General features: G+C 44.2%; 1 protein-coding gene across 39 annotated transcripts in view; it reads left to right on the forward strand.

Annotated features, from left to right (window-relative positions):
• heph (polypyrimidine tract-binding protein 1 heph) overlaps nucleotides 1–12,925 on the forward strand; it is a 503,533-nt gene that overhangs the window by 349,257 nt on the left and 141,351 nt on the right. Inside the window, exon 1 of one of the 39 annotated variants that reach the window (XM_071687642.1) lies at nucleotides 1,811–2,324. The exons of the other annotated variants lie outside the window; for them this stretch is intronic. Coding sequence (XP_071543743.1) covers nucleotides 2,322–2,324 — 3 coding nt within the window. The 5' untranslated portion in view covers nucleotides 1,811–2,321. Of the gene's footprint in view, nucleotides 1–1,810; nucleotides 2,325–12,925 lie in introns of those variants that run through there. 39 annotated transcript variants of the gene reach the window in all.

A 12,925-nucleotide genomic window follows, 5' to 3' on the forward strand; every position in this document is an offset into this window, starting at 1 on the left:
TCGGACTTGAAAGAAAAATGATTGCAGCATTGAGAGGTATGCATGTCCATACATAAACTTTGCTTACATGACTTTTTTTAAAGTAATTGATGACTTGATAGTTATAACATTCTTTTGAATGTACTTGTAGAAAACCATAGAAATATAGTTCGGTAACTTAAACATAAGATTGCAACTTAATATGTTGAACAGAAACTTGGTGGATTTTTTTTGTTGTTCATATGAGTTAGTTAATTGTTATATTTAAACACGGAACAGTATACAGCCTGTGTTACTCCGTCAAAGGACGAGTGTTTTGAGTCTGCCTTCTGAGCGTGCGTCTCGGCAAAGAAAATGGAAGTAGTGAATTGTCAGTTTTCTTTTGAAATGGTGTGGGGTCCTAAAGTTGTAATAACCAGTACTTTTACGTGTCTTCTGGAACTTAATTAGTATATTATTACGCAATTTTTTTTTACAATTCATATATCTGCACACGCTCCATGTGAACCTCAGTTGTGTTCTGCGTCCATCCTGATTTTGCTCATGAAATTAGTGAAATATGTCTGGAAACTCAGCAGTGTTATTTTCAGTCGACAGTGAAGTTTCTGGAAGTATGATGAAACAACCTGTTGATCAGGTAATTGTTAGAGTTTTTTGGTGTGGATTGTGATATGGAAATGTAGTTTCGGTGGCTGCTGGATAAAGTCACCCACACATGTAGTTTTCACAACTGGATTGCTCCAGAAATTGTTTTCTACTAGAACTCTGACCTGCTTTAAGTGTAAATGAGAGCTTTCGTTTCTTTTTACCCTCCGAAAGAAGCGTATGTGTAGTAGTAATTTACTTATTACAATTTTATATCAATGATAAAACGAAAAAAGATATTCTGGAGAACATTGAATATCCCGCTGCAGCAGGACTTGGAACGTGAAGATGGGAGCAACCAGTTGATTCAAGTTAACACTGTTTAAGCTAAAAGAGTCGATTACACGTTGGTTCTTAGTCCGAGGTGTTTGAGGATGGGGAAGAGGCATGTGGTAGAGCACCATGAAGACAGTGGAGGTGCATTATAAACTCAATGTGTTTGCAGTAATGGTATATAGAAGCTGTAACTGTGGTGAAGTGCGTAGCACTGTAGTGGCGGCCCCGGCGATGAGTGTGGCGGCTGTGAGGAGGGGTGCGTGCAGTGCGCGTGCGGCAGGTGAGGGGACGATATACCCCCACCCCCTCTCCTTCCCACTTCCCTCACCCTCCACCACCACCAGCCTCCTGTCCCCCTAAAATTTAATTTTGTTCCAAACGTTGGTTAGTCAAGTAGAATCGCAAACTGAATAGAGGGTAATGGGCAGAAGCTAGGAGGGAGTTCAGTGTGAGGATAGATAGGACATTGCCGGTTTTACTTAAGAAGTAATGAGGAAGCTCTGAATATTGTAGCAGGAGAAAGTGTGGTAAATTTTGTAGGTGTGTTGTGGGAGTTAGTGAGGAGTGTGGTGGGTCCCAGGTAGAGGCGGGGGAGGGTTGGGGGGGACTCAGGTAAGCCGGGGAGTGCTGAATCCCCCGCGCATGCGTCCCCCACCTTCTCATCACACACCAACCACTGCTTTATCACTTATTTTTCCCCTTGTGAGTCGAAATGTGTGTACTTGAAAGTTCAGATAGCACGGTTTAGGTATGAAAGTATATGATGGTGTTTAGTATAGGTGTATGTTAGGTGGCTGAGCGTGTGTGTTGGTTAGTTAGTGTGTGAGTGGCGGTGTTTGGCATAAGCTGGGGAGCGGCCCCGCCTCCCTACGGTGTGCGGCGGGCGGGCGGTGGTGGGGACTCGGGAGTTAGTCGTGAGCACGCCGCCGGCCGCGCTGTGCTCTCTCTCTGTGTCTCGCTACTTACACTACCTCACTCACACACCCGGACCTCACACCCCTCACATCACCATCGCCTTCACCGCTGCTACTGCTGCTGTACCTGTTACTGCTGCTGCTAACAACACCGCTGCTGCTTTCCCATCACACCAACATACACCACATACACAGCAGCTACGGCGCGACCTGACTCCAACCGAACATATCTTCCACGGCCTTAAATCGACAAGTCCCGCGTCTGGTGCTGAGCCCCCGCCGAGAACCCTGTCATCACCTGGGTGTGTACCCGTCACGCCCACGTAACAACCAGCGCCTACCACATCACCCTCTTAGCCACCAAATTCCTCGCGAAACGCATCTCCTATCACCACCAAAATTTTCACGGCGGCTGAGCAACCCACGCCTATCTTCTCCTACCTCCCGCCTCCTCCGCATACCTTCTACCACCAGCCCGCCAATCTGGAAGTCACACACTTCGACGTCATGGTAAGTCCCCACTGCCCTCTGGCTGCCCCACCACCACCGCCACAGCCAGCTAGCTACTGGCTATGCACGGACACCATCGCCCCTACAGCTTTATTGCAGGTTTTCTGCTGTGTTTCGTGGTGCTGCGCCTCACTGATGGATAGTGAAGTTCTCATGTAGATTGCAAGGAAGTGTTGTTTATTTACATATCTGTATTAGGCGCTTAAGTGGTCCGTATTGAACCTGAACTAATTACTTGATATCTCGAGTGTCCGATGTAAACCACGTGTTTGTTACTTATTCAGACCACCTCATGTTTGCAACAGTATTTCACTTGAATACATTAATTTGCAAGCTTGTATAGCGAACTGCATTCGGGATTGGTCACATACTCAGCACTTGAAAGGCTTTTTTTACTACCTTTTAAAAAATCATTTTGTATTCCACTTGTGTTGAAGCATCTTGTATACCTGAACCTGTGTCTTGCCAGGCTGCCATCACCACCCACCTGTTATATAACTGGGCAGCTTGCCATATATGGGTAATGTTAGTCCTCTCATACTGTGAAGGTTTTGCCATTGATAAGGTTGTCTGTAATAGGAACCTCTTTATGCGCATTGGTCATAAACCTATTTATTTTATCGGGGAACAGCATGATTTTGAATGTTTACACCACATTTAGTGAGTTGGCAAATAACTTTGACAAGACTGTTAACCCTTCTGGTTCCCATGTGAACGGGACCATGTCGTGTTTATCTGATGTCATCATTGCTCTCATTAAAGAATATCCGCGTAGTCTTCCATGAGTGAGTGCAACTATTATTTTGTTCAAGGAAAATCCTGTAACAGTTTTGTAGTGGATGATAAGGGGGTAATTTCAGACACCAGCGCCGATGGTTCCATTTTATATGTAAAGAATCCTGGAGATGTATTAAAATTTATGCTTTTGATTTTATTATTTGTACATAATATTATTAAGCTATATAGAAATTATCACAGAGTATGTATTATTAAAGAGCGAACGCGACCCAGAAAATAGTATAAAACGGGCGAGTTCTTCCCGTTAGAATGATTTAATCAGTGTTGAAAATATATTGAAGACTCTGCAGTGACTGTTAGCAGATGTAACCATGGAATCGTTACACGTAACTGATAAGTACTTAAAGTGGTCCGATGGATGTTGAACTATCCGGTAAGTAAATCACGTTGTTTTAAGCATGAATTGATTAAAGTAGTGCCATATCGAAGAACATATATATATATATATATACTTGGGACTGTGATCGCATCTCTGCACTTTTATGTACAAGATGAAAATACAGATAATTTCTGATATCTTGGTAGAAGACCATTTTGCAAAAAAAAAAAAAAAAAAAAAAAATCGTCTAAGAAGACAAAGTTACTCGTGTATATGAACCAGTTTTCCAGTACGAAGATGGAAATTTGTGTGAGGAAACATAAGTTTGAACACCTTCTTTGGAAGGAATGATTCCAAAGTGAAATATTAAGGAATAGTCGTTTTATCCTGAGAAAGTACACGTTTTATCATCGAATATGTGAGGATCTTCGCAAGTGGTTAAAACATCAGCTTATCAATAGCACTTATACTATTTTGACTGAAATATATTAGTCTGAAAAAAGCACATCAGAAAACTAGAAATACTGAAGCGGACGACGGCTAACTGAACGCTTGGGACGCTTACTCTTCAGACTGGATAGTGGATGGAAAAATACATAAGACATAGAAATAACATTTTGTGATGCCGGAAGTACGTTTAGTAGAATATGGTCCTTTTGGGCATTTGGGATTTGGAACCCTACTGGTCACCTACAATGAAAAGGAACTCTGGAACTCTCCATGCGATCACCTTGGTTACAGTGTGCATTTAGGCATTTTAACCAGTGTACCGGATTAAGCTTGTCGACCAGAGGAGAGAACAAGGGGAGTTTTGGACTTTGTCAGCTGCTGTGGTAGGGACCAGCTCCCGTGACCGACTTCTGATCATTCAGGTAAACTCAGTACTTTTGAAATGTGAACCTCTCTGTGTCAGAGGTTTCATGCTATTTTTATAACGTAATTCCGCCTTAACGTAGATCCCGTTTGCCGAGTCTTGTTCTCTGCCCGGTAAAGTTATATGGAATAAACTTGTCTTCTGGTAATATTTATCAGATACATTTTCAGTTAATGATAAAACCAGGAGCTGTTGATCTTTGTGTTGTTTTTATATAATCGACGTTCTCTTGCCTGTGGGGGTGACTATGGTTTCAGTACATCAGCAGAACTTCCTCAGGAGGAAGCGTGTTTCAGCCCTTAAGAGTTTGTTGACCTCTTCACGCTACTTGTTGATAGCGCGCGTGGTCGTCATATTTCTTGTTTTGGGTTCAGTACGCTGTGATTCATATAGTTGCCGATGCTCAGCGGAATTGTGAATCTTATCTGTGATGGAAGGCTTGCAGCTTCCTTGGTGGTGGATGTGGTCAGTCGTCACTCACTGTGTTCTTGGGTAATACATTACATTTCAGTGCTTATCCCCTGAACTAGCAAGTGTCCAGCCTTCGTTGTAGTTGTAGGATTAAAATTCATACCGTAAATAAAAGTTTGTGCCAGATATTCAGGAAGAGCTAAACTTAGCCTCGCGATCCACTCTTCCTGTAGCAGTTTGCTGATTTTCGAGTCAGGGCCAGGTCCTTGAACACTTAAGATGGCTTCGTAAGATTGACATTGGTTCGTGGACATGTTTCATTAGTAGGAGCAGGACATCGTTGGTCATGGACAGTGAGTAGGTGTGTGTGTGGGTACGAGCAAGTGGAATGGTGGTTACCCTCGAGTTTTGAATAGAGAGCTGTAGGTGAAGATTTAGTGATGATATCGAGGCTAAGCTATTAGCAGCTGATAGAGGGTTAGGCAGCTGCTGGACCTAAGCACACACTAGTGGATGTGGGTGGTGGTGATCTGTGGATGTTGGGGGAGGAAGCAGGTGAGGGCGGTGATGGTCCGTGGACATCGAACAGATGGCAACAGGTGAGAGTGGTGATGGTCCGTGCGCATGAGCAGGTAGGTTGAGAATGGTGAGGGTCTCTGAGCATGAGCAAGTATGTTGAAGGTCCGTGGGCATGAGCAGGTAGCAGTAAGCAAGGAAGGGGGTGGTCCATATCCGTGAGTAGATAGCAACAGGTGAGAGTGGTAACAATCTGTGGCCATGAGTAGGTTCACAGTAGAGATAGTCCGTGAACGTAAGGTAAAGGGGGTTGTGGTCCTTGGACGTTATCAGACAGCAGCAGGTGAGGAAGGTGATCGTTCGTGAACGTGACTAGTTTGCAGAAGGTAAGGGCCGTGATGTTCGGTAGATCACAGCAGGTGGGGAAGGTAGCGTCAGTGAGGTGACAGCATGATTGGCGCCACACTTCTCTGCTAATCGTAAGGGCGTTGACTGAGGAGTATAAAACCATTCATGCCGTGACATCTTTTATGATACCTCTGCGAGATCCACCTCACGAACACTTTCTGGACATCAGGTCCTCTAGGTTCGCTGTTTTGATAACCGAGCTTGCCTAGGACGTCGGATTTTTTTTTTTTTTTTTTTTTTTTGAGGGGATGCATTACCAGTGTTTCCAGTCGTCTCATATAAAGGTCGCTGCGGTTGGTTTGTATTTCTTTTCTTGAAAGATTTCATATCCTTGAGGATGCCACCCATCTCGTCCAAGTTGTGATGGTTCAATGGTCATTTTTTGTTTTAAGAATTACTGACGACAGAAATGTATGAAATGAACAGCAACAACATGCAAGTGACCCTCGCTGCCTTATCATGTTTGCATGCAAGTCTCGTTAATGTTTGTGGATTATTCATCTGACGCCATCATCACGGACATTTACGAAAGTCCGATCAAATGCTTAAAAGTTAAAGCCATATTGGTATTTTTACTTGGCCACGTGTTACAAGTCCTTAGGAGAGGTATGTTTTCCCTGCTAGGTACATTGATGGTTAGTATTGATCAACAGACGAAGTAATATTCTCTCTCTCTCTCTCTCTCTCTCTCTCTCTCTCTCTCTCTCTCTCTCTCTCTCTCTCTCTCTCTCTCTCTCTCTCTCTTTCTCTCTCTCTCTCTCTCTCTGAAATGTTTGTATTAAGCAGATGTTGCGCTTTCTTCTATTTTGGTCTCTGACGAAACAAGTTCAGGAAACATCTGCACTGGCTTACTTTTCATTGTTTTATTTGTATTTATGGAGCAAATGTGATTTGCTCCACTTGTATCGATCTCTTTGGCGTCTAATACAAAAGTTCATAACAGGTGGGAATGGTGATATAATTCGTGTGGGCCTTAATAATTGATGTTACAGAATGATGATACAGGTATTGGTTTGATACGTACATGCTCACAACATGTTACTCCACCGGTAGCTGCGGTGATGCGGTACAGACAGTGCCTCTTCCACTACTTGCACGTTCAGAAGCAAAAGTTGTACGACGACCAAAATTACACACTGTATGGCTGTGTACGCAAGGTATTATTTGTAGTAGCATTATATTATGCGGCGTCATCTTTATTTGTCTGGTGTTTTTAACGAACATGGGAAGCTTGCGCGCGCTCAGGAAGTATCGACTTTGTAATTTTTTTTTTGATTGATTTTATAGAGTCGTGAGTAAGAGAAGCCGGCATTTGGTTATTGCCATTACCACTTCACTGTTACCTTCAAACTGTGGACGCATCAAGGTTGTGGCCTTTGGTTTCCTGCACGTGGTGTGCTGTCCCCTCAGGAGGATGGCTGTGTTTGGGGTGATGAGGTGTGTGTGCCTCGGGAGAGGCGCGAACCTCTTCACTTGACGGGGAATGTAAATATTTATTATGGTTGTAATATATATGGTTACGGGGGTTGGTAAGATGATATATATGCTGTATGTTGTGTTGTGGGTAGGAACTAGTGGTCTGTGTGGTAAAGTGCTCGAAGCAAAGATGATAGTGAATGTAATGTTTGTAAATAATGTATGGGTAAATACTGTTGAGAGTGGAGTGTTGTGGCGGCGTGTGGTCCTGGGTGGAGTGAGGGCAGACGCAGCCATTGATCGTGGGGGCCCAACAAGTGTTCCCCTGGCGAACTGGCGGCCTCCCCGCTCTGCCGCACTACACCGTCACCCTGCCGCAGTGCCGGCCGCACCTACCTTTCTTCGCTCTTGGTCATTAATATCACCCCTCTGTATTGCCTTGCATCGCCACACACCTCTGCCAGAGCCTCGCACCTTGCTCCCTGGCCCATTAACCATGTGAGTCATTGGGTAGCCGCCTTGTAAAAGCCTTACAATATCCCCCGTTATATACTTGGTGTGTGTGTACCATTACGTTGCTACTTCATGTAGGACGCCTCGCTTGGCAGTACCTTATGTTTCACTGCGTTTCCCCTAATCCCCGCCACGCCCTTTTGCATCCTCGTTTCTGGTGGGGCAGCGTGACTCCAGGGTCACAAGGACCCAACCACTTTAATATTGAAAATGACGGGATTTTCTTCTCTTATAGGTAGTATTCCTTACCTCAGCAAACCCCAATAATGTCTGTGCCTGTAAATGTAGTGTCACATTGATCTGGACTCTGGTACAACAAGGTGGTCTGTTTTAAAGTAGGGTATATGGCTCCACCTTCCTGTTCCAAGTTCTTTGTCACCGCTCTCACCCACTGGACACTCAAGCCCTAACTAGTTGGTGGTTGGTGTACCCATTCCACCCTTAATATTGCGAAGAGCTGATTGAGTTACGTGTCTGTACTTAATTTTGTGTCCAGCGTTGTATGCCCTCTTCGTTTCGTGGCCTCGGCTGTACAGCTATCTGTCTGTATTTCGGAGCTTCATCCCTCCGCAGTTGTGTTCAGTGGTTTCATGTCTAGGGCTAGTCGTGCCATGTGGTGTCGTTCCCATAGGTAACCGTATTTCCTAACTTAATGTTTGCAATCGTATGTTTCTGCCAACAGTTTGTCATGATCTCGCTTCAGGCTGCCGGGAGCTTGCCAATTTTAAGCCGAGTGCCTATAGTTGGCCTTTTTTTGTCATCACCAGCACCCTTTCGTGTTTCTTATCCGATGTTTAGAGCAGTTTCGTGACTTAAGCATCGCCATTTACCCTTGCTAAGATTATATTACACGCCCCCAGCCAGTTGTGTGGTGTGTGATTGTGTGATGCTGCTGCACTCCTACCATCCGGTTGATTGTGGCAGTGATTTTATTAAAGAGTAGATATCGATGGTGAAGCAGGTGCTTGGATGTAGTAGTAGATTGTATTGTATCCCTGACAGATTTGTTGACAAAACATAGACTTGTCTCTCCTTTTACAAGGCTAGTTAGCTGATAACGATTGTTGCTGTTAACATGTCTCTTCTTGCTCTTTGCAGGAAAAACGCTATTCGGGCGTCATCCTTAGGATTACGGTTAACACATTAAAGTTTCAAGGTGACAGAACCTGTGATGTGATGTAAACACTTCGACAGCTGTCGCCTTGTTCATTAATACCACAGCCCATCTTGGTATCATCCAGGATCTCGCTCTGTCAGACACCAGCACATTAACTCCTCTGGTTGACACCACACGTGTACCTAGAGGTAAATGTTAGTATCACCACGTTTGCCCCTCTCCCACTGGTGGTAATGGCACCACCACGGCTGTTCACAGGCTGGCAGTAGTGTTATGTTTCCTCACCCGGGGTAGCATTTTCATGGAGCATCAAGGGTTGTTTGGACATGAGCGGTTTGGGCTGATGAGAGGAAGTGCGCTGACCTTCCCTTGGCGATAGTGCGCTGGCTCATAATTTTGGGAGGTAAAGTTAAGCCGGAGGATCACGTGGTGGCAAGCTGTTATTTGTAGTGCTACGCGGCAACTGAGGCCTTCCGAGCCACCTGGCTGCCACGCCAAGGCGCTCTTTGTCCCTCTGCTTACTACCTACCTTTTATTGGCTATTCCTGGAAGGCACCCTGCGCCTGCCTCCACCCTCCCGTTTCACATATTCAGTTGGGCATGCTTTATGTTTTCTACACTGTGATCATGGTTTTTTGTTTGTATTTTTTTGTGATGTGAAAGTTAAGAGCATGTAAGTAGCCAGAAACAGAAGGGGAAGAGTTGGATCGTGCGGCAGATGGTGAGTGTGTCAACACGAGTCTGACCTGGTGGATCAATGACTGCACCAGTTGGCTCCTGGATTCCTCACATGACTACACGCGGACCCTGGCTTGGGTCCTCAGCCATGTAGTCCACCTCATGACTGACTTGCACCATCATGACTCGCATCACACCACAGCCTGGGACACCAGAGCTGAGTATGACTCCAGATCACCTGAACTCAGGTAGGGCTCTTGTGCTGTCCGTGGCAAGATCCTGACGCAAGTACTCCTGGCCTGATTGTGATGTGGGCCAGCACTGTATTATCAGTTGTCTCTAGGCAACGAGGGTGGTAAGGAGTAAAGGGAGCGGCCGTTTGTTCCAACAACCGGCTGCCGAAATTGTTGCCAGCTGCACCTTCGAACACCAGAAACGCATGGACCAACCAGTGGGAAAATTGAAGAACTCACTGGATAAGTATCAAACGTATTTAATCGTCTGGATTGCAGTGGTTACGTTGGCCTGCGAGCTACGATATCATGTGTTTTGATCTAGGAAAACATCAGGAGAGTTTGGACCCAAACTGAATGGGACGTATGGAAGTGTAGGGAGCAGCCTCGATTTGGGGGCTATACATAACGTCGAGGTCGTGCGCTGGGCAGAAATATGTGCAAATGTCATGTATTTCTTCCCGTTGTATCCATACTTGGCCTCACGTCCAGAAGTGTGGGGCAGCCTGTGTACTCATCCTTACTTCAGTGTGTCTAGTGTTATATCATCGTCAGTTCACGATACGGTAAAAGTCTCGTAAAAGAACTCACTTCAGAGGAGTCCACCCTGTCCCTGCTACTGATAATAGCGCAGCTATGATAATGTAGGAACACCTGGAAAGGGAGTACTGAGGTAACACCAGGACCCTTCTGAAAGGGGACTTTGGTTTATTAAATGAATATATGATTTAGCATACACTGTAAGTGGCAGTGCCTTTACTTTTGTTTTGTTTATTACTTTTAGTGTCATTATTATTATTATTATTATTATTATTATTATTATTATTATTGTTAACTACTTTATACTAGAAATTTGAGACCTTATCATTTGCTAGTTGCAGGGAAGTTACCATCTTCCATGTATACTGAGATCAGCACAGTTATTACTCTCTCTCTCTCTCTCTCTCTCTCTCTCTCTCTCTCTCTCTCTCTCTCTCTCTCTCTCTCTCTCTCTCTCTCTCACACACACACACACACACACACACACACACCGTGGTGATGTGATTATCCGTTCTGATCATTGGCTCGATTCCTAGGCGTGGCATTCTGGTGGCTTAGGCTGAGGTGTGTATGCTTATACACAAAAGTAAGATCTTATATTTATGTATACATTATTAAGGGAAAGAGCAGCACGAGTTTGAGACTCGTACCATACCACACACATAGTATCACATACTGATTGAGTATGAGTATATATAAAGTAACGAGCATGGAATATGATTGAAGAAGACAAGCTGCTTGAATCTATGGAATTAAGCAAGCTTCTCAACCCAGAAGACATGGTTTCAGGGCGGGAAGATCTTTCCTCTCACTTGCTTAACCTCTTTAACCTATATGATAGGATTACTGAAGGTTTAGGAAACAAAGAAAATGCTGACGTAATTTACATAGACTTTGCAGAAGCATGACATGCGACTATGATGTCATAGCACACAAAATGCGAAAATTGGGAATAACCTGAAAAATAAGATGACTCCCCAATTTTTTAACTAAAGCATCACTGCACACAAACTATACCATCTGCAGTGCCTTCACTCCCACAGGGAACTGTTCTTTTCTCTATCTTGTTCTTCCTTATTTTATGTTGACATTGACGCAAATACAAGCCACAGTTTCAAATCATCCTTTGCATATGATACAAGAATGATATTCATATCAAAAGATCATGTGGAAAGGCTACAGTGACATAACGAAGTTTCTGTTTAGGAAACCGAGACCAACGAGCTTTTCATTGGAGAAAGATGAAATAAAAAAAAAAAACGCAAAACACGATATCATGAGCCTGATTAATAGTGTGAAAGACCTTGAGTAATAATGTGTAACGACCAAACCTTCAGCAAACAGCAAAACAACGGTTGCCTCATCGAGAAGGATGGTAGGCTGGATCCTGCGGACCTTCTAGACAAGAAAAGAAAACCGGTGGATAATTTGATTCAAGACTAAATATTTCACCAATTGAATATTTTTACGTTCTAACATCACCCAAGGGAAGCGAAATTGCGGATTTAGAAAGCGCTCAGCGATGCTTCGAATTACATATTATTTTGTTAAAGGAACTGAATTATTGGGAACAAATAAGTTACATGGAGCACACACGGAAGAGTAATGCTTGCGGTAATAACATCCTACTGGAATGACAGGCAAGGCAGGTTTTTTAGTATTTTCCTGAAATCCAAAGGTGCGATATGCATAAAAAGTAAGAACATAGTAAACAGTCCGGGGCCCTAATTCAAATACCGTAACATTTACCTTCACAAACAGCATGGGATGTACGATGGAAAAATTCCATCGCACACTGTAAAAGTACCAACAAAGTGTACCAGACCAGCCAGGCTTTTTGGGGGGGAGGGGTGCTGTGTTGGCCTGAAGGCTGCCGCTTCCAACAGCTTGGTCGACCAGCAATTCCAGTGTACCAGCTTGTTCCCAACGCATTTCTCCCTATACCTTTGTCTTAAGAACCACTCCCTCTGTTCAAAACACTGTTCACCCCTGCTGATAAAAAAAAAAAAGGCATAACCGCCACTTGATGAACAGCACAAAGTTTTCTTCAAGAGTTGTGTATGTTGAATAGGTGCTGTAATACTATGAGCACTGCTCACTCATGGCCTTCACCTTTATAAATCCATGTGGAAGAAAAAGCTCTCCGTCTCATGGAAGTCTTCCGGCATCATCACCTCAACCATCGCCTTCTATGCCCTGCAATCTCACTACTCTGTCCTACAGGTGTTGTTTTGGGTATTGTTGTCGTGCGTTGTTTGCATATGTCTTAGCCCCTTAAGGCTTGAACCCGAGGCATGTGCATGACTGCAGCTTCCGTCAGTTTCTGTGTGGAGAATGACCACTCGAGGGTTGATTTGTGATAATTCCCCTTCTCCACCAGTAGATAAGCTGTAAAGTTCATTTCCTTCTCGTGTCTTTCCCATCTTCTTACTACCATTAAGAGTCGAGGCTACGAACATGCGAATCCCTGATCAATTTTTTGCATGTACTTTTTCTTTCACACAAGTTGGCTTTTTTCCCCGAGCCATGTCGTGGGAGGAGGGGGCAAGTATTAGAAGTGCATTTAAATTCCTAGTGCAGTCTTCGTGGGCTCTTACCCCAACAGCTCGGGTTGGGCCCATGCTGTTGGATTGGTCGTTAGTCGACTAAGCTATTGGAAGCCGCAGCCCTCATCCTTTAATGGAATTCAAAATGTTCAGCAATCTCTTCATGTCCTAAATAATACCAAAGCTATATTATGGTACTAGAGTTCGGTCACCGCACTTAATCACACAGAAA

This window comes from Panulirus ornatus, chromosome 3 (genome assembly GCF_036320965.1).
Source record: "Panulirus ornatus isolate Po-2019 chromosome 3, ASM3632096v1, whole genome shotgun sequence".
Classification (NCBI taxonomy): domain Eukaryota; kingdom Metazoa; phylum Arthropoda; class Malacostraca; order Decapoda; family Palinuridae; genus Panulirus; species Panulirus ornatus.